This window comes from Pelophylax lessonae (assembly GCF_965119305.1).
Source record: "Pelophylax lessonae genome assembly, chromosome: 5".
Taxonomy (NCBI): Eukaryota; Metazoa; Chordata; class Amphibia; order Anura; family Ranidae; genus Pelophylax; species Pelophylax lessonae.
In genome coordinates this window covers 67,583,180-67,605,564 of record NC_138772.1, presented here as the reverse complement: position 1 = coordinate 67,605,564, position 22,385 = coordinate 67,583,180, and the positions used below count along the sequence as shown (strand labels likewise).

At 44.9% G+C, this 22,385-nt stretch overlaps 1 protein-coding gene across 1 annotated transcript in view; it reads right to left on the bottom strand.

Annotated features, from left to right (window-relative positions):
• Positions 1-22,385, bottom strand: part of LOC309556055 (macrophage mannose receptor 1-like) — a 256,698-nt gene that overhangs the window by 210,673 nt on the left and 23,640 nt on the right. Inside the window, exons 3-4 of the mRNA XM_082258349.1 lie at positions 13,405-13,578; positions 3,568-3,729 (exon numbers count right to left, since the gene is read on the bottom strand). Of these exons, the coding sequence (XP_082114475.1) occupies positions 3,568-3,729; positions 13,405-13,578 (336 nt within the window). The remainder of the gene's footprint in view (positions 1-3,567; positions 3,730-13,404; positions 13,579-22,385) is intronic.

Sequence of the window (22,385 nt, the reverse complement as noted above, 5' to 3'; positions counted from 1 at the left end):
AGGATTGCAGGGCGCTTCAGTTTGCCTCCTGTTCCTAACTCCTCCTACTCCGCTTCCTCATCCTCTACCGCCTCCTCATCCGGACAGCGTAACACCTTCACCACCAACTTCAGCACGGCCAGGGGTAAACGACAGCAGGCAGTTTTACAACTTGCCTGTTTGGGGGACAAACCACACACCGCGCAGGAGTTGTGGAGGAGCATGGAACAGCAGACAAATGAGTGGTTGCTGCCAGCGAGCCTCAAGCCCGGCCTGGTGGTGTGCGATAACGGGCGAAATCTCATAGCAGCTCTGGGCCTAGCCGGTTTGACGCACATCCCTTGCCTGGCGCATGTGCTGAATTTGGTGGTGCAGAGGTTCCTTAAAAACTACCCCGATATGTCAGAGCTGCTGCAGAAAGTGCGGGCCGTTTGTGCGCACTTTCGGCGTTCTCACCCTGCTGCTGCTCGCCTGGCAGCGCTGCAGCGTAACTTCGGCCTTCCCGCTCACCGCCTCATATGTGACGTGCCCACAAGGTGGAACTCCACCTTGCACATGCTGGAAAGACTGTGCGAGCAGCAGCAGGCCATAGTGGAGTTTCAGCTGCAGCACGCACGCGTGAGTCGCTCTGCGGAACAGCACCACTTCACCACCAATAACTGGGCCTCCATGCGAGACCTGTGTGCCTTGTTGCGCTGTTTTGAGTACTCCACCAACATGGCCAGTGGCAATGACGCCGTTCTCAGCTTAACTATCCCACTTCTATGCCTCCTTGAAAAAACAATTCGGGCGATGATGGAAGAGGATGTGGCACAGGATGAGGAGGAGGAGGAGGATGAAGAGGTAACATTTCCAAGGCTTTCAGGGCAGTCATTCGCAAGGGGCTCCGAGGGTGGGTTCCTGCACACGCAAACGCCAGGGACGCAATTGTCCAGCAGGGGCACAGTTCTGGAGGATGAGGAGGATGAGGAGGAGGAGGAGCTGGAGGAGGAGATGGAACCATGTTCACAGCAGGGTGGCACCCAGGCCAGCTCATGGCCATCACTGGTGCGTGGCTGGGGGGATACAGAGGACACGGACGATACACCTCCCACAGAGGACAGCCTTTCGTCGCCTCTGGGCAGCCTGGCACACATGAGCGATTACATGCTGCAGTGTCTCCACAACGACCGCCGAGTTGCCCACATTCTAACTTGTGCTGATTACTGGGTGGCCACGCTGCTGGATCCCCGTTACAAGGACAACGTACCGTCCTTAATTCACTCACTGGAGCGCGATCGCAAGATGCGCGAGTACAAGCGCACGCTGGTAGACGCCATGCTGCTGGCATTCCCATCTGACAGCGGGGCCACAGTGGAAGCACAAGGCAGAGGAGGAGGAGGAGGAGGTCGCCAACGCAACCAGGGCACCGCCAGCACCTCAGAAGGCAGGGTTAGCATGGCCGAAATGTGGAAAAGCTTTGTCAGCACGCCACAACAAACAGCAGCACCAGCAGCTCAGATGGAACGTCTTAGCAGGAGGCAGCATTTTACCAACATGGTGGAGCAGTATGTGTGCACACGCCTACATGTAGTGAATGACGGGTCTGCCCCCTTCAACTTCTGGGTCTCCAAATTGGGCACATGGCCTGAGCTTGCCCTTTACGCCTTGGAGGTGCTGGCGTGCCCTGCAGCCAGTGTATTATCTGAACGGGTATTTAGCACGGCTGGGGGCGTTATAACAGACAAGCGCAGCCGCCTGTCCAGAGACAATGTGGACAAGCTCACGTTCATTAAAATGAACCAGGCATGGATCCCACGGGACTTTTCCGTACCTTATGCAGAATAGCAATGGATACCGACCTTACCCACCCATTGTTCCATTTTTGCTCTTTCTCACTCTTTTGGGGTGTACCCTCATTTAAAATTTTTGAAAAGAAGCAGTGTTGGCTACCTCGTCCTCCTCCTCAGGGCCAGATTAATGTAGGGGCTATTGGAGCTGCAGCTCCAGGCCCCTACCTTTTATATAGGCCCCGGGTTGGCCATATTCACTGTTACCGCTCTTCTGTCACTTGTAAACACAGAAGTCTGGCTTCTATGCTCGCTTCCCCAGGCAGCACCCTCAGAACCTCCCCACACAGCGTGAAGGCCGGACAAGGAGGGACAGTTGGCGATGCATGGATGTGTTTATGGGCTTCAGAGACAGCATCCCATGTTGAATTAGGCATGCATGGCTGCACCCTTCCTCCTCTGGGTGCATGGCAAGGCACGGCCCTTAAGGCCCTTCAAAATCCTCAGCACCAAGCCCATGATGCTGTTAATCCGGCCCTGGTCCTCCTCCACCGCTGCTTCCACCTACACCGCCCATAGGTGTGCGCAGCCTATTGCATTAAGGTGTGCACCCCAAAGTTGAAATACACATGCATGTGTTTGCCAGCAGGGAGAGTAATGTATCGGGGCCATGTACCTGTAGGCAAGGAGAAATAGAGCAGAGCAGGTCCCAGGGAGATCTTTCCCATCTCCTCACTGGCAATGCTATGTGCCCTAGGTGATTAGGGTGTGCCCAGGCACACCCAGCACACCCTGTGCGCACGCCTATGTCACCGCCACATCCACCACCACCTCAACCTCCCTCCTACTCCATATGGGCCTCGTCCTTCAGAGATGAAGAAGAACATTGTTTTATTTTTCTGTTTTTTTTTGTTGTTTTAAGTTATTTCCCTATCCACATTTGTTTGCAGAGCACTTGCCATGCTCTTAATTACGTTTTGCTGCCATTTGCAGCACTCTAGCCCTTTCCTTTGGTGTTTTAGAGCCATTTTAGTGCCTTAAAGTTCGGGTCCCCATTGACTTCAATGGGGTTCGGTGTCCGGGAAAAGTTCGGTAAAAGTCCGGGACACGGACCCGGACTTTTTTTTAAAGTTCGGCCGAACCCGTCGAACACGGACATCTAGGTGTCCGCTCAACCCTAGTTATTACTTGTGATGGCACCCAAATGTTTTTCACTTCTACACCAAGACGACATTGAAAAACCAACTCCATCTCAAATTTATTGGGTTCATAGACTGAACATTATTAAGCCACCCATGATTTATCCCATATGAATGATCTTGAGAAACTAGAACAGATTTATTATTAATATTGTTTTTTTGATTATAGTTTTTAAACTGATAGAGACTATTGTCTCTGTAATTTTACTGTTTGTATACATTTCTTTTTTTTTTTTAACAAATAAGCCTTAAAGAATGCACTCATTACAAAGGATTGTGGGCCTTCAAAAGAAATAGTTTAACAGAAGATGTTTGCTTTCATACTGTCTCTTTCCAACTGAAACATACATCCTGCCTGAAAGAGCTGGCAAGAATGGGGAGCATGAGGGGAGGTTTCAGTGTTCTAACATATTCAATTCTGTGTGTAAATAAGGTCATTAATCAAGGTTTTTTTTTTCTTTAACAAAGCAGATTTGGATAGGCAGGTAAATGTGGGAAAGGACCCTAAAAGGTTAACCAGCTGGCTTGTAATAAAAAACAGAAAATATTAAAATGCAATGAGGGGAGGAGAGGAGTTTCTGTGACTGGTGGCCTTTGCTTGGTTGCCCTACAAAACTTACCTGAAATGTAGGTTTGCTCGTGTAGCTCAGTTATACTTAATAACTCAGCATCCTGTTGATGACAGCTTCTCCGTGCTTGGTACCAAGTCAGAGCTGATTTCTCATTGACCTGATATTCAGAGCCAGAGATGGAATCTGTTGTCCACCAACCCTCTCTTGTAGCTGAAAAAAGAAAACATTTCATGGAATGCCATCAACTAGTAGAAAAATGGATGGATTGCTCAAACTATTCACAGGTTGACCACTAGAACAAAATTTGACTCTCCATTATGATCATATAATCTACTCTGCAACAATGATTCTGTATAAGTGCCAATAATCGTATTATGTATAATACCTGAATAGTAAATTTTAATTCATTTCAGCTAATTTAATGGTTTAAACCGGGGCAGCCAAAAATGTAAATAGCATTTACATTGTGTTTAAATCCATTTTGCTTGTTCAGGATCCTGAAGTTTTCACTCTACCATATTTAAAATGATATGAAGTGCTTACTTTTTTATGGGCTCACCTTAAGCTACGTGTTTTAACAATGTTAATGCATGTACACAGACTACCTATTTAAATGGTGCTAGTTTACATCTGCGTGATGTACTTTGTACGTTGGCTGCATAATTCCATGTCTGTTTTTTTGATTTGCATTTGTTGCACATAAGTGTTGTCACTATATATATTTAAGGTTTATGCATTGTCACTTTATTGCGATACTTGCACTGTGCACTGTCACTTTTTGATTTGATTATTTAATCATCAATTTGTAAATATTAGAAGTTATTTATTTGTGAGCGCTGTTCTCCCCCTTGTTTTCTCTGTTTTTTTGATGCTTTGACATGCATTAAAGGGGCCATTATTGACCATGGCAGTGCATGAAAATGCATTGAAAATGTTTATAAAAAGGTATAAATCCAACCTATAGCTTGAACCCATGTATGCTAAAAAAAAAAAACAAAAAAAAAAAAACAACACCATTTAATGCATTTGTGTAATGCTTTAATTGCATAATTAAAGGGGAATAGAAATCTCTCTCTCTAAATAGTAGGGTATATTATATTAACTTGTTTTAAACTTTTTTTTTACATTTCTTAACCTCCCTGGCGGTATGATTCTGTCAGGAATTACATACCAAAAGCGGTACAATTCTTTTCATGGAAATTTGGCGTTATGTATTATAGGCCTACAATTCTTAGTAATTACTGACTTAAACCTGACCAAAACAAGAGTCTAGTAGACATCCCAGGTGTGATAAATTTGAAACACAAACGCATGAATTATAATCAAATCAATAATATTATTTTATTATTTAATATATAATATATATAATAAAATTATATTATTGATTAGATTATAATTCATGCATTATATATTTTATATATATATATATATATATATATATATATATATATATATATATATATATATATATATATGTGTGTGTGTGTGTATGTATATATATATGTAATATATAACGCATGAATTATAATTGAATCAATAATATAATTTTATATATATATATACCGGTATGTATATATATATATATATATATATATATATATATATACCGGTGTATATATATATATATATATATATATATATATATATATATATATATGCATATATATATGTATATATATATATATATATATATATATATATATATATAATATAAAATGTGTTATGTGTTTGTGTTTTGTGCAACGTTTTTTGTTTTTTTTTTAATTTCCCTCCCTAGTTCCGCTCCCATGCAGCATTGCTGCTGCAGGGAACTGAACTAGGAAGTCATCACACCAACGGAGGACGGAGGAGCGGCGGAACTCTCGGCTGGCGGTCACAGCAATGAGAGATCATCGCTGGATCGCCAGGAGAAGGTAAGAGACACCGCTTCGCTCTCTGCACATCTACCCTGAGCGTGACTCGGGGCTACCGCTCCTGATAGAAAAAATCAACCCCGAGTCACGCTCGGGATCAGCGTCAGGGAGGTTAAAGTGAAGTTTAACTAGTTTTTGTGTTTATTAAAAACTACACACTCACCTGTCCCACGATCCAGCGATGCGGCCGACCGAAGCCTCGCCCTCTACTCTCGGCAGCGCTGGCATCTCTAGTGTGGGCACCCAGGTGTGACAGCTTGTGGCTGCACAAACAGGTGCGCACTGAGCATGCACGAGTCATGCTGCGCGTCATGAATGGCCAGGCAATCTTCTGGGACCTGTGATGTGTCCCAAAAGATTACAGGGAGGGAGGGGGAGAGGAGGACTTCCATTCAAGCTGCCTAGGTGGGCCGATCGGAAGTGGGAGTGGGTACTGCATGGCATTTTTTTTTCTTTCATCTGGAGGAGAGGAGGAGGGACTTTCTCAGCTAAGCGCACCCCCCTGCCTGCATACCTGAGCTAAGGAAAGATGAATTTAATCATGTAGAAAGTAAATATTACATGAATCACGATGGCTGCAGCTAGAAATGCCTAGGGGGTGTTGTTCAAAGGGGTTTCTCGGCACAATAAAGCATGGAGACATGGATAGATGGGGGAGTTTGCTCTGAATATTAAAAATGAATTAAATAGCATTTTCAGTTTGTGGTGCTCAAATGCAGTTTTGTTTCACGTTAAATGTATTTTATTGTGAGATTTATTCCGTTTCAATCTTTGGACACAGTAGTTGTCCACTTAGTTGTTCCCTATAGCATTGTTTGTAACTTGCTGGTATTGTTTCGATGATATTTTGTAACATTGCTGGATTGAATGTTTACTTTGCTTTGTTTCCTGTATAAAACTCAATAAAAATATTTTCTAAATGTATTTTATTTACAACAAGCATAAGTACCCAAATCTGTCCTGATTTTAGCCTCTGTCATAGGGCTGGGCGATATGGCTAAAAACTGTATCACGATATCAGTGTTTCATATCGGTCGATATCAATAATTATTGATATTTTTTATTACCCATTTAAAATAAGGACCAGGAGAAAAATGTTACATTTAAACATTTTTATTTTAAACTTAACCTTCCTCTGATCATAATCCCCTCAGTTCTTAAGACAATAAAATGTCAACACAACCATGTAAAACTCAAATAATTAAAATGTAAACATAAGTCACAATGAACACTTAACAATTATCTTACATTTAAGGTGCAAAATGTAAGAAATGCTTAATAAAGTGTAATAAAATAGTGCAACTGCAAACTGTTAGGGCTCTTTCACACGGGCGTTCCGTATGTCCGTTTTTCATCCCATCCGTTTGCGGATGAAAAACGGACATAATGTATCTCTATGTAAATACGGATGTCATCGGATGATCATCCTCTGACATCCGTTTTTTGTCAGTTCAGTTCAGTTCAGTTTTTTTTTTTTTTTAACAGGGCCGCGGCAGCCACATCTAGCCGCTCACAGCTGTGTCAGGAATCAGAAGATTGCCAGTGTGAATGTGGCTGCTGGCCTATGCTGCTGTAATGCACTGTAGTAGTAGTAGCAGCTGCTATGTATGTACTGTATGTGCAGTGTTTTGTAAACAAATAAAACTGAGGTAGACTGTCTGAGGTACATCTAACATAAAAAACAAACCTACAGTACAGTAACATTGTTTGAAATATAAAACCTGCAGAAATATTAAAAAATGCTATTCTTACTCTAATCATCATACTTAGTTGAACTATTCAAGTATATTTTAGTCCAGGTTTTGTGCTAGGAACACCAGCTGGTTGACCTTCTCTGGGTCTAAAGCTGCCCTGGTGCATGTAACAATATTACCCCCAGTACTAAAAATTCACAAGTACTTTTTCGCCAGCTGAGACAATCTGGGGAAGTTGTGTTCATGTAGCCTCCACCAGTCCAGAGAGTTAGACTCACTGTCTGCATCAGGGCACCTCAGGTAATTTTCCAGCTCGCTCTCCACTTTTTGTTTTTCAGTGAGAGGCAAAGCATCATCATCTTGGCACCGTTTTTTGAAAAAGCTCCCCAATGACTTGCGTTGCTTCTTCACGCCCAGTGGCAGAGTTGGTCCACTTGCAGCTCCTCCTTTTGCACCTTGGTCTGCTGCTCCTTCAGAAGGCCCTGCCTGTGATTGTTGGCCCTGGTCTTCATCCATGATCTCAGACACAGCTCTCATTTGAATGGCCCCTACCTTCTCTGGTCTGATGTAGTGGCCTTTAAATCTAGGGTCGACGAAGGTAGCCATGTCAAGAAGATCATCTGTGTCAGGGTCAGCATATTTCTCGTCGAGATAAGTCATTATCTTTGTCTTTAGCTCTTTTGTGAGCTCAGTGTCCCCCTCATTAACTTTCAGAAAACTGGAGCGGAAAAGGTGGAGCACAGGCTTCACGTACGAGACCGTCACATATGACTCCCCAGAAAGGGAGTCTGTGAACTCCAGGAGAGGAGTTAAGGCCGCATGCATTGACTCAAGGACGTCAATATCCTGCCACGTTGGGATCAGGTGCCTGTTGTTTTTGTCAGAAGACAGAACTTCAATGATGGCCTTTTGTTGCTCTAGGACCCTTGCCACCATCTTTTGTCTTGAGCCCCACCTGGTTAGTGACTCTGTGACCAGCTGGTGTGTGGGAAGATGAAGACGTTCCTGTGCTTTAGAGAGCGCACTCTTTTTCTTCCACGAGTAAGAAAAGGCAGATACCACTTTCTTGCACACACCTACAGCCCTCTCCACTCTTTTATCTTTTCCTGCAGCACCTGCAGAAAAACAATGCCAGTGTAAATAACTGATAATAGATCGTGTACAACATTGATGACGAGCATTAAAATGACAAAGCTACTCACCAATAGCAGAGTGCAAACGATGGCCAAAACACTGCAGCCGTGTCCAGTTGTTCAGTGAAGTCGCCTTCACTACATTTGCCCCGCTGTCTGTGGTGATGCACACCATTTTGTCTTCATTCAGACTCCAGGACAACAGTGCCTCCTTCAAGCCTTCTGCTATCACTTCTCCTGTGTGATCTTTGGGGAAATATGCAGTCTCAAGACATCTGGTTTTCAAACCCCATTCATTGTCGATGAAGTGAATGGTCAAGTTAATGTATGGCTCAGAAGTACGGCTTGACCACAGGTCAGAGGTTGTTGCAAAGTACTTGGCTGACAATATTTCTTGCTGCACAGATTCTTTCCACATTACATACAGCTTAGGAATGGCAGTCTTAGAAAAGTACTTTCGGCCAGGAATAACATAGCGTGGGTCAAGCACGTGTATGAGCTTTTTATAACCTGGCTTCTCGACAGTGCTAAGCGGAAGCATGTCTTTGGCTATATGATATGCCACTGCCTCCGTTATATCTTTGTACCGTTTAGATTCTTTGTCATAAGGCACTGATGCAGAGTACCTCTCCATGGTGGTCTGCTGCTTGTGCGGTGTTGCAGATGTTGTTGGTTGAATACGGCTGTGCTCCAAAGGATGAGCGCGGCTAAGGTGGTAAAACAAGTTTATGGTATTACCAGTCTTGGTAGGTACGACGGTCTTGCATAACCTGCAGACGACATTGGTCTGACTACGGTCAGACTTATAATATCCAAAAAACTGCCATACTGGCGAGCTGACTTTTCCTCTTTTATTTACAATTTCCTCACTCGCTGCGGCACTCATTTTTTGCATTGGTTGCATTATTAACAAAGGCACTCACACTTTTGGTAACCTAGCAACTAGGGCTGGGCGGGGAGGGAGGAGAGCTCACTGTGTGGAGGGAGGACTGAGGAGGAGTCCGGAGAAGCGCTGTATAATTATGTGCGTGTCTGACACTCTGACTCAGTCTGACGTCACTGACGGACCACCGCCGCGCCTGGATGTGACGTCAGCTGCGGGCTGTACAGGGGCTGCGCTGTGATAGGTACAGAGAAGAACTCCCCAGTAACCGGCCACCTTTTTTAGTTGAACTTGAAAGTACTATTTTTTTTTTTCCAACTCCTTTATTGTACAATTGTTTTTTTCGCCTATTCTTATTTGAATAATGAAAGTACTTTTTCCGCTTGTGCAGCCAGCCCCCGCGTAACTACACACACCCTGGGGGTCCAGCCAGCTCGTAGTCCGCCGCACAGGCCGCACAGGAACCGAACTCGCTCCCCAGTAACGGACCACCGCCGCGCGCCGCGCCTGGATGTGACGTCAGCTGCGGGCGGTGCGTCTGTACAGGGGCTGCGGCGCGCTGTGATAGGTACAGAGAACTCCCCGGCCTGGATGTGACGTCAGCTGCCGGGAGAGGAAACGGGCGGTGCGTCTGTACAGGCCAGGGGCTGTGATAGGATAGTACCCGCAGCTGATGTCACATCCAGGCGCGGCGCGTGGCGGTGGTCCGTTACTGGGGAGCGAGTTCGGTTCCTGTGCGGCGGACTATGGACCCCCAGGGTGTGTGTAGTTACGCGGGGGCTGGCTGCGCGGAAAAAGTACTTCAAGTTCTAATATTCTAATATCGAACGTTATATCGTTATTGCTATCGAGAACGCAACTATCGCGATACATATCGGTATCGCTTTATCGCCCAGCCCTACTCTGTCATCCCTCATACATGAGCACTGTGGCTGAATAGGGAGAGGGGCAGCTTCTGCTACTTAACCACTTCAATATAGGGCACTTTTACCCCCTTCCTGCCAAGGACAATTTTCTGCTTTCAGCCCTGTAAGACTTTGAATAACAATTGCAGGATCATGCAACACTGTACCCATATGACATTTTTATAATTTTTTTTTTTTTTTGTTTGCTTCTGTTATAAAATGTTGCAAAACAATAATCTTTCTTCATGAATTTAGGCCAAAATGTATTCTGCTACATTTATTTGGTGAAAATAACCTAAATCAGTGTATATTATTTAGTCTACAAACTATGCTGTGTATCTGAAAATTGATCAATCCTGATGTACTGATGGCTCTCTCTTTTCTTGAGACCCAAAAATGTCAGGACAGTAAAGATATCCCCAAGGTCCAAGGTATTTAGTAAGAGGCATAGCGATTTTTTTGAAGTTGTCATTTTTTATTAAGTTTTTTGGAAAATGAAATGTTTTTTTTTTTTTTTTTTTTTTACATACTGTCACCAGTGCAGTACAGCATCATGATATAATGGGTGTGGCGGTGATCAGGGTCACTGACTGGTGACAGTACAAAAAAAAAAAAATATATACATTTTTTTAAAAATTGTTTATTTTTAATTTTTTTTCTAACAATTTTTTTTTAACAACCTTTGACCAGAGCAATATAATGTTACAATAGTAACATTGTACTGTGAGATTTGAAAAAGAAAAGAGGGTGCACTGGCCTAGTGCATTATCCAACAGATTTATTAAAAAAAGATGAATACAATCATAAAGATGTTTACTCACAAACATACCATAAGTAAAAACACGCTCGTCAGGGCACATGTGTGGCTATTTCTGATCGGTTGCTCCCACTAAACCTGGGAGTGGGAGGACCTGGATGAGATAATGCACTAGGCCAGTGTGCCCTCTTTTCTTTTTCTATTCCCACAGCACTGTCAGGATGACCCCAGTTCTAGAGGGCAGCAGGGCATCCATGAGATTATCCACGATATGGCCAGGCACCTGTGACACTACAGTCAGCTGACTCTAGCGCAGGAGCTCCTTTTTTAACCATTTTGTACCAATTTGTTTTCTGCTACATATGTTTGGTAAAAAAAATCGCAATAAGCGTATTTTGATTGGTTTGTGCAAAAGTTATTGCGTTTACTAACTAAGGGAAAGATTTTTATCATTTTTGTTGTGTTTTTTTTAACTAGTAATAGCAGCGATCTGCGATTTTGTTTGCTGGACTGCGACATTGCGGCGGACAGATCGGACCCTTGACTGACATTTTTGACACTTTTGGGGGTATCAGTGACATTACTACAGTAATCAGTGCTATACATATGCACTGTTACTGTAAAAATGACACTGGCAGGGAAAGGGTTAACATTATTAGTGATGCAGTGGCTAAGTGTGTCCCTAGGGGCGTGCTTCTTACTGTGCAGGGATGTGGCTTTTCATGTAACAGGAGAGATCTACATAGCAGGACCGTATGATCTCTGCTGTTACACAAGGGAGAATGACAGGCGGCTTTGTTTACATTAGCCGCCTGCCTTTCTTCCTCTGTAACTGACGATCGCGAGTGACCGGCGGACATCGGGTCCGCCGGTCACTCGCGCTGAGGTGTCTGTGAACGAGCGGGGGCGGGAGTGCGCCTCCAGCAGCGCGCGCTCGCCCCCTATTGGCTCACAGGCGAATGACGTACCCATACGTCACTTTACCTGCACGTGGCTGACCGCCGCAGTATATGTACTTGCGGCGGTCGGCAAGTGGTTAACAATACAGTCAGCTGACTCTAGCGCATGAGCGTGTTGTTCTTTTCTCTTAGTAACATTGTACTACTCTAGGGAAGTGATCAGTATTTTTTTTTTTTTTTTTTACACATTATGTTTGCATATAGCAATGAATTTCATTGCTATATGCAATCATTTTACTGAATGAAATCAATTCATTCCATTTGCTTTGTTGTGATTAGGTGTGATTGGCCAATGCTAATCACATGGTACAGATGGGCTGTGATTGGTCCAATCTGTACCATGTAATCACACTGACTGATCACAGCTAGCAACACAATTGTATGCAATGGATGGCTTGAAAGGAAGCCATCTATTGTTTACAACAGTCATGTGACCTGCTGTGATTGGTTACAGTGATCACATGGTACCAGCAGCGGGCCGGTACAGTGATCAGTCATGCGCTATGTCCGGGGGACGCAACCGTTGGCACATCATGCTGCTGCACGATCCGGGGGGATGTCATATGATGTCGACCCAGATTCACGAGAGTTTCCCGCCGGTGTCATTACGCCATAGGCCGGCACACTGTTTAACTGTTTGCCTGAAGATTGGTTTTATAGAGACAATTAAAGGCAAATTGACTGTGCACTTTGCAAAGTGCAGTTGCTCAAGCTTAGTAAATGAGGTAAAGCTTTACTTTACAAAAGTACCAAATCACATGCAAGGAAAATGTAAAAAAAAACAAACATAATTTTTGCTTGCACATGATTGGATGATGGAAGTCAGCAGAGCCTCTGCCCACTTATTAAGCTCTGGAGCAACTGCACTTGCAACATGCACTGAAGTGTGCGAAGTGTACTGTCTATTTGCATTTAAATCAACCCCAATGTCCCTTGCCCATGTAAGTCAAAGTGACTGTCTCTGCAAAGAGTCCAACTCCTCCTACTCCCTCACCCGTGTGACAGTGTTTCGGTCTAGCATTTGGCTGCTAGGTCTACCACACCTGGAAGTGCTGGATAATATTGCTGGCTGTGATGGAGGGAGGAACAGCGAGGAAGCACTGGTAAGGTGAGTATAAGGTTACAGGCACATGGGGGAAAGAATCACTAGATTTCACCAGTGGTACCAAACACTGTCTGCCCACACTATGTGCAAACAGTAGCAGCTGTCTGTGGTGGCTGTCAGATTTGTACTATGTAGTCAATGACTGGCGTTATTCGCATGTAACAGCTCATATGTGAATAGAGCATTTAACCAACCCTGGACGCAGCCATTGTGTGTCCAGGGTCAGCGTTTCTACAGAGTTTTGGCCACTTACAAACTTGCTGGAGTGTTCCTGCTTCCAAAAGCAGCTAACTATCCTCCCCTGGCCACCCATGTGAATGTAGCCTAAGTTGGTGCTGCCATCATATCGTCATGTATGACAGTTCTATGCACATAATATAGATAAATGTTTCCTACAGAGTGTGAAATAATAATTTCCAAATATTTATTGGTTCCCATAGGGAAGCTATAAAGGTTTCCAGTTTTTGAAAAGAAAGGGTTACATTTGGGCCCTGCTAAACCAACATCACACAAGAAAAGTCAATGATAATGCTTACTTTTAATTGGACAGTATCCAAACAACTTATCCTTATCATAATCCACTGTTGTAGAACACCAGAGATCCCCATATTTTGCTCCTACGGCGGTACAGTCCGCATACCATTTAGATTCGGACTTAAATGGAAATACACAGGGCTGACCATTACCATTTCCTTTTATAGAATATATTTCTGTGGAGAAAATGAAAAAAAAAAAAAGCCTTAGATAGTTATGAATATAATACATACAAATCATAAATAAATACAAAGAATATTCATGAGAAAAAAACACTTTCATACTTGGACTTATTGGGATTGATTTACTAGGTATCCTGTCTGTTCATGTTGAAGGGGAATTTGCACTTTGCAAGGAAATATTCCCTTCACTTCTTGAATGTGGTGAAAATTAACTTTGCAAAGAATAACCAATAACCTGCAAAATTTGAAAAAAACTTTCTTTTTTGCTTAAATACAGGTGGCCGATGAAAATGAGCAGGGCTTCACATCATTCACTACACTCTGGGAAAATCCCCTTGTAAAACTGAACAGTCTTTTTGCCTTTAGTAAATCAACCCAATTTAATAAGACAAAGCAAAGAGATATGATGTAGGGAAGCCTTTATCAATCAAGCATATTTAGGCTCATCAGAAGAAAGACGATAGTATATGGGATTCAAAACTAAAAGTCATTTCAAAGACAGCTTCAAAATATACAGTATATGTAGTGCTCGACCCCCAAAGGGCCTCTGATTTGCCCCAGGCTCTTTACACAAGTCTGTACTTACAATGTCCTTGATGATGTCTGTCACCCAGCCTCCATAGGTAGATCCTGAGTGAGAGAAACAAAAGATCCTTCTCCAGGCCAGGACTATAGTATAGTGCCTTGAACAGTCCCAGAAAATCTCGGTAGAGTAGCCCCCCAGCTTTAGCATAGCTGGGACCTCAGTGAACACATGCAGAACTTTAGTTGGGCTGCCTGGAAGGGTAGCAGGCTAGGAACTTCTCCTGGACAAGAACAGGGCAACTCCAGACTCCAGACTATTTATGCTCACTCCCATCCCCAATCTGGGCACCCTTCCCCAGGAATTGGCTGAGACAATATAAATATTCAGCTGCTAATCTTCTTTCTCCCACCTGCTACTTTCAAGAACTATCTGGAAAAGAGGGGGAAGTAGTCAAACCCACAGCCAGCGAAACTCAGAGCAGACCAGAGCAATCTCAAACTGCTCCAGTGATTACAGAGGAGCCAAAATAAACAAATTTACCTAACCAGCCTAGCAATCAGTTTTGGAGGGTGCTACATACGAAATAATTAGGACCATGTTTCAACCACAAGCCAAACGAAATAAGAAATCCCCATGTGGCTGAAAAAAAGGAGCATTTAGGAGGTGGTTATATTGACTCCTGAATGCTTTGCATTCACTTCTTTACCCTTCTCCTAAAAGTGATCACCATGGACTGTGTTTCAGAAAGTCTGTACAGAGTGCACCTTGTGTAAACGAGACCAGAAAAAAATAGAGCAGTGCTCATGGCAACACACAGAGTGCAGTACAAAGCTGGAGGGAGGATGAGGGGTGGGGCACAATATAGGTGTGTGGACCAATGCCGGTGATGGCACAGAGTCTAGAATAAAGAACCAAAGAGGGAAAGGAGCCCCAGTAGAGAGGAGAAACTATCAGAATGAGAGCAAAAAAAGATAGTAGAATAGTAAGGAAGAGAACAGAGAGAGAGAGAAAGAGAGAGGTGGTCAAAGAGAGCACAACAAAGAATGTGTACATGAATCACTCCCAAAAACCCAACCACAATATTTTCATAGAACATGGAAGGATGGGAACCCCTATTAGGTCTTTCTTGCCATCTGTGACTTTATTGGTACATTCACCCTTACATCTTGCCCAGGTGTCAAGGTGTCGCAACTAGAGGGGGAGATAGAAATATCTTCAATAGACAGAAAGGCCAACAATGCGGTCTAGGATCAAGCCCAGGTCTCTCTATTCATGTATTATCGAGTCTGGATCTTGAGCCACAGACCCATTTCTTAATGCAGTATTCTACAAATAGCATAGTACCTCATCTGACAAGATAAAGCAACAATGATTCTCAGCCTTTCCCTTCATCATCAGTTATGGTTGCAGTCTTTATAAGCTTTTGTCGAAGGAAAAGATGATGCCAGTACATTGCTTGGCACGCATAGCTGCTTGAGACGTCATCCTAGGCCCAGTGAATTTGTGACCCTTCTCTTTCTTGTATACCTGTTTCCTTGTGATTATGACTTGGACCTTTAACTATGATTTGCCTTTACCTTGGGGCTCAGGTGTTGCTACCTGTGGATTGTTCATGGCTATGCCTAGTGTTCTGTTATCCTGCATTGTGTTTTGGACTCTGGCTGCCAATCCAGGCATTCTTACTTATACTTTCACTATCATCTAGTCCAAATAGGTGAAAACTAGCATTTTGTTTGTGGCACCCTGTCTTAAATAGGGTCCATTAACTAAATCGAGTTTTTGGATGGGTTGATTAATTAATTTCCATAGGCAATAAGTTTAAAAGGCTAAAAATAAAACCTATGTGGCTCACGGCCAAAGTTAAAAAAGCTATAAATAATAAGAAAATAGATTTTTAAAAATATAAAAATGAAGGAACACTATCATCATTAAAATGTTACAAAAAATATAGTAGACTATGTAAAAAGGAAATGACAGGAGCAAAAATTCATAACGAACTAGTAATAATAAATGAGTTCTTGCTGGAAAAAAATAATTTAAGCAACAGACAGCATGGATTCATGAAAGACAGACATTGTCAAACAAACCTGATTTCTTTTTATGAAGAGGTAAGTAAAACCTTGGACAGAGGGGTGGCTGTGAACGTAGTATACTTGAATTTTTCAAAAGCATTTGACACAGTTCCCCACACAATGTGTAAGGTAAAGTCTACAGGCTTGGAAAGATCAGTTTGTAAATGGATAGAAAACTGGCTAAAAGACAAAATTCAGAGAGTAGTGATTAATGATTCTTACTCTGAATGGTCTAAGGTTATCAGTGGTGTACCCCAAGGTTCAGTGTTAGGATCTTTACTTTTTAAAACCCTTATAAATGATACAGGGTCTGGGATTAAATAAGGGAGTTATTACCTGATAGCTCCTTTTTCAGGAATCCTCCAGGACGGTCACATGAGAGATAGGCTCCACCTCCTACAGGAAACACAAGCACACAAGTTTAAAACAAGCCGCCCTAGGCTGCCCCTTCAGTTGTATAAAGATTTCCTTGTCGTCTAGCACACATGTGCTGATATATGGACTTAGTATCTCATTTCTATAAGGGTGGGGGTCTACCGTCCTGGAGGATTCCTGGAAAAGGAGCTATCAGGTAATAACTCCCTTATTCCCCAGTCATCCTCCAGGACGGTCACATGAGACCCCAAAGATTCATACCTAGGGTGGGACTACCGCTTGCAGGACCTTTCGACCAAAGGTTAGGTCTTGGGCGGAGACCAGGTCGATCCTGTAGTGATTCACGAACGTGGAGTCACTGGACCAGATGGCTGCTCGGCAGATCTGGTCAATAGACGCCCCAGCTCTTTCTGCCCAGGAAGTGGCTATGGAGCGTGTGGAATGAGCTTTTATGTTTGTTGGTCTGGCTGATTCCTGGCTGTCGTAGGCTACTTTAATTACATTCCTGATCCATCTTGCAATGGAACTTTTAGATGCCGTTTTTCCTTTGTGTGTACCTCCAAATAGTACAAACAGATTTGAGGATTTTCTAAATTGCTTGGTGGCTTCAAGGTAGGCCAAAGTGCACCTCCTGACATCCAGGGTTGAAAATTTTTCTTCCCCCTGGTTCGTTGGGTTTTGACAGAAGGATGGTAGTATGACTTCTTGTGTACGATGGAAGTCTGAAGAGACTTTAGGGAGGAACAGTGGATCCGTTTTGAGTATCAGCTTGTCTGGGAAGACCGTAAGAAACGGTTCTTTTATGGAAAAAGCTTGGATTTCGCTGACCCTTCTGGCTGACGTGATTGCCACCAGGAAAGCCGTTTTCAGTGTTAGGTTTTTTGTGGAGGATTCCCAAATTGGCTCGAAGGGTGTTTGGGTAAGTGCTCTGAGTACCAGAGAGAGGTCCCATGGGGCTACGTTTGTGGTTTGCACTGGTCGTGTTCTGGCAATTGATTTGAAAAATCGTTTGATTAGCGGGTTTACGCTGAGTTGGTCGTCCAGAAAGACTGAGAGAGCTGCCGTATGCACTTTAAGGGTGCGTATCGCCAGCCCTGCTTCGGCTCCGTCTAGTAGGAATTCTAGTACCGTGCCGACCTCGTGTAGGTCTTTGTTCCTCTGGCGCATGTTATCAGAATATTTGTTCCAAATTTTTCCGTAAATTTTTTGCGTAACCGGTTTTCTGCTTTTCAGCAGAGTTTCTACCACCCTTGGGGTAAGTCCCTTTCCCCGTAGGATGCCCCGTTCAACAGCCAGGCTGTCAACTTTAAGGTTTGGAGATGGGGGTAGTAAGCTCCTGACTGTAGGAGAAGATCTTCTTGTATTGGTAGGGTCCAGGGTTTTTCTTCTGTCATGTTTCCCATGACCGAGAACCAAGACCTTTTTGGCCAGTAGGGCGTTATCAGGATTACCCTCGCCCTCTCCGTCCGTATCTTCCAAAGTGTTTTGGGGATTAGCTGTATGGGCGGAAAAGCGTACCCCAGTTCGAAAGACCATGGGAAGCCCAGTGCGTCTACTCCTAGGGAGTCTGTCTCCCTCTTTAGGGAGAAGTATCGCTTTGTCTTCCTGTTGCTTGCTGAGGCAAAGAGGTCCACCTCCGGGGTTCCCCACCTTTTGGTTATTCGGGAAAAAACCCCCCTGTTCAGCTCCCACTCTGTTGGGTCTAGCTGTTGTCGACTTAGTATGTCTGCTAGCGTGTTGAATGAGCCCTTTATATGTATTGCTGATATCGACTGGAGGTGTATTTCTGCCCAGGAGAGGAGCAAGTATGCCGTCTTCATTAGGGTTTTTGACCTTGTGCCCCCTTGGTGGTTTATTGTAAGCCACCGTCGTTGCATTGTCCGACAGGACCTGGACATGTTTTCCTAGTATCATCTCCTGAAATGCCTGCAGGGCCTCCCATACTGCTGACAATTCTCTCAGGTTGGAAGATGCTCTTGCTAGCTGGGGTTCCCAGAGCCCCTGTCTGACTTGCTGCCCTATATGTGCTCCCCACCGTGAGGCGCTTGCGTCCGTGGTGACCCGAACTTGTGTGTGAGGTAGCCACGGTCTGCCTCTTCCTAGGGTGAGCTTCCCGGTCCACCAGTTTAGGGTTTCCCTGACCGTTCTTGGGATTGAGATGACTTCTTCCAGGGAGTCTTCATTTTTGTTCCAGCCTTGCAGCAGATGATGTTGTAGAGCTCTCATATGCAGTTGGCTCCACTGGACCGTCGGGATTGCCGTCGCCATCAGTCCCAGGAGTGACATGACTGCTCTCCTTTTCCCCTGTTTTTCGGTTATGAGTTGGTTTGCTTTGTCGCCCAGCTTCATAATTTTTTCCTCCGAGAGGATAATTTTCTGTTCTATGGTGTTGATGGTGTAACCCAGGAATGTGGTCACTTGGGAGGGAACTCTGCTTGATTTTTTTAAGTTGATTTGCCACCCCAGATAAGTTAGGAACTCTTCTGTCTTCTGTAGGTTTGCCAGGGTTTCTTTTCTGGAGACCCCATAAATTAGGAAGTCGTCCAGGTATGGGATTATCTGGACTCCCTTTAACCTCAGTTCCTGCACTACCTCCGCTATTATTTTGGTGAAAATGCGTGGGGCTGAAGAGATGCCAAAGGGAAGCGCTTGGTATTGAAAATGGCGTGTTTTCATGCCTTCCTGTGTGGCGAAACGCAGGAACTTTTGGTGGTCGGGATGGATTGGCACGTGAAGATAATCGTCCTTCAGATCTAGTGTTACTAGGAAGGCTGCTGGTGGTAGAATTGTTCTTATCGAAAAGATGGTTTCCATCTTGAACTTTCTGTATTTTATGGATTTGTTTAGATTCTTTAAATTCAGAATTAAACGAGACATGCCCGAGGGTTTCTCTCTGATGAATATGTGAGAGTAATGCCCTCTGGTGTGAAGTGTTGGTTGTATCTCCACTATCACGCCTTCGTTTAGAAGGTCTTTGATTGCTAGGTCCATGAGTTTTTTGCTTTTTTGATCCTACTTGGACCTTTGTAGTTTTGAATGCGTACTGGGGTGCTGATTCGAATTCTATCATGTAACCCAGTGCAATTATCTGTAAAATAAATTGGTTTGAACAAAACGTTTTCCATTGTGGGAGGAAATGACGTAGTCTGCCCCCCACCGCCGTCCGGCTGGCGTCATTGGGTTTTGCTGGTGGATGCGGGTTTGGGGAACAGAAAATTGGTCCTGCCCTTGTTCCGGTTGAAGTTCCACCGGCGTTGAGTCTGGGGTCTTCCCCTTTTCGCCTGGTTTTCTCGTCTTGGTTGACGAAAGGACTGTTTTTCCCCCTGTTTGGGTTTTTTGAACGGGAAGCCCTTTGTTCTATCGGCTGACCTTTCTAGCACTTCCTCTAACTCTGAGCCGAAGAGTAGGTTGCCGTCAAAGGGGATGTTACATAGCTTGTTCTTTGAAGCATAGTCGCCCTCCCAGGTCTTTAGCCATAGTGGTCTCCTGGTTGCGTTGATTAAGCCCGTTGTTCGGGCGGTGAATCTTACTGCTTCTGCTGAGGCGTCCACCATGTATGCCACTCCTTTCTCGATGAGTGGGAGGGAGTCAAGGGCTTCTTCTGTCCCTGGAACCTTGCTCAGATGACTTCTGAGTTGTTCCAGCCAAAATGAAACGTTTCTGGCCACACAGGTATTCGCGATATTGGGCTGAAACCCCGCAGCCCCTGCCTCATAGGCTTGCCGTAGTACCACCTCCATTTTTTTTATCTATTGGGTCTTTCAGTTGGCCCATGTCCTCGAAGGATAGATCCGATCTTTTCGAAACTTTCACCAAAGATGCGTCCAGTTTCGGGCATTTGGTCGCGGTGATCTGGTTCTCCTCGAATGGGAATCGTCTCTTCAGCGCCTTGGGAAAGAAAAGTTTATTTTCAGGATTCTTCCATTCTTTCTTTATCATGTTCTTGATTGCCTGGTGTATCGGAAATGTTCTGCGTTTCTCTTCCTGGAGTCCCCTGTAAAGTCTATCCCTGATGGAGACTGTGGGGAGTGCTTCTGGGATGTCTTCGGTTATGTATATGGCCTGTAGTAATTTTTCAGTTTCCTCCGCCGGGAACAGGTGTTTAGTCATTCTTTGGGTTTCCGCCGTTCCCAGATCATCCTCTGAATCACAGCTGCTTTAGTCAAGCAGTTGCCCCTCTTCCGATTCCGAATCCGAGTCGGAGGAGCTTGGTTGGGGTACCGGTTTGGGTTTCCCTTTAGGTTTAGGGGTTTTGCCTTTTGCTGCCGTGGAGGGCTGTTCTTCTCCTTTCATGGCATTAATTGTAGCCTGCAGGGACTGCATTGTGGCTGTCATTTCTTTTTTGAAATCCGAAAGATCCTTAGCTAATGGACTTGCTTCCTAGTTGACGATCTTTTTAATGCATTTACTGCATAAAAGTTTGTCGCTTTCTGTTGGCAGTTTTGTGCCGCATGTACGGCAGTATTTTCTCTTTTTTGGCTTATTCAGACTGTCCGTCTGTTCCTGGCTTTTGGTCTGCAGGGATGCAGGCGGAAAGTAGGGGAGAGAGGAAGAGTAGGTGGGAGAGGATTGGGTGAACGAAAAAGCAGGGGTAAGCAATTTAGTCTTACTTCTGTGAGTCCCTTCATTTTTCTATTTGCCCCTTGCTCACTTACCAAGTGAGAGCTGGGGCTGGGTTCTGCAGCCTCTGGCAATATGGTACGGTCCTCCACCATTGTGCCGCCTGGAGGGGTTCACTGCAGGAGTTGTGCAGCTGTATTCTCCTGAGGTGACCGCTGCTGCTTTGTTTTGGGTTGTTTTTATTTTTAAAATTCGCGCCAAAACGGTCCCAGGGTCCGCCCAGTGGAAGTAAGGGCATTTTGTGCTGAATGCGTGTGATTTGCCCTAATCCAAGATGGCTGCCGAGGCACTTCCTGTACGGGCGCCATCTTGGTGATGTCACTTCCGCTCTCGCTCCCTGGCCGTCCGGCTGTTTGTTTGGGGCTGGCCACGAGGGGACATTATGACCGATGGTAGGTTATCCAGCGGTGGACCGAACCGGCCGTGTTACCTCCTGCCTCCGTCCTTACCTGAGTCCCCCCCCCCCCCGGGGCTGACGAAAAGCCGGCCGTATAGTTTGCCTTTTTCCAAGATGGCTGCCGAAGCACTTCCTGTGCGGGCGCCATCTTGGTGACGTCACTTCCGCTCCCGGCGTCCCGGAAGACGGAGAACCTTGCTGTTGTTATGCCGGGAGATGTACTCAGCCTCTGCCGTTGTCATCTCCCTGAGCCCGCCCGGAGGCTGACGAAATGCCGACCGCACCGGGGAGAACCGCCTGGAGTCCGGTGAGTGGCGTCAGGGCTGTGTAGCCATCCCCTACTTAGCCTAAAGCGGGGATGGCCTCTTTTGGAAACCCCCTTGATTCGGTCATTCCTCTGTAGCTTACCTGTGTCACAGGGGAAGGTTGCTGTGGGGTTTCTGTGGTGGGGGCTGCTGGTCTCCCCCACTTTTTGTCCCCCCTTTCCTTGTGCCTGGGACTGACGGCCTCGCCAGTCGTGTTCAGTTGGTCTCAGGGGGTACTCAGGGATGCCTGCCCTGGGTAATAAGAACCTGTTTCCAGGTTCAAAAAAAAACAAACTGGGGAGATATCCCCTGGTGCTGTGTTTGCGGGACGCAGGAAACACAAGAACTAAAGGGGCAGCCTAGGGCGGCTTGTTTTAAACTTGTGTGCTTGTGTTTCCTGTAGGAGTTGGAGCCTATCTCTCATGTGACCGTCCTGGAGGATGACTGGGGAAAGTTCAATTTCAGTCTTTGCAGATGACACCAAGCTATGCTGTGGAATAACATCC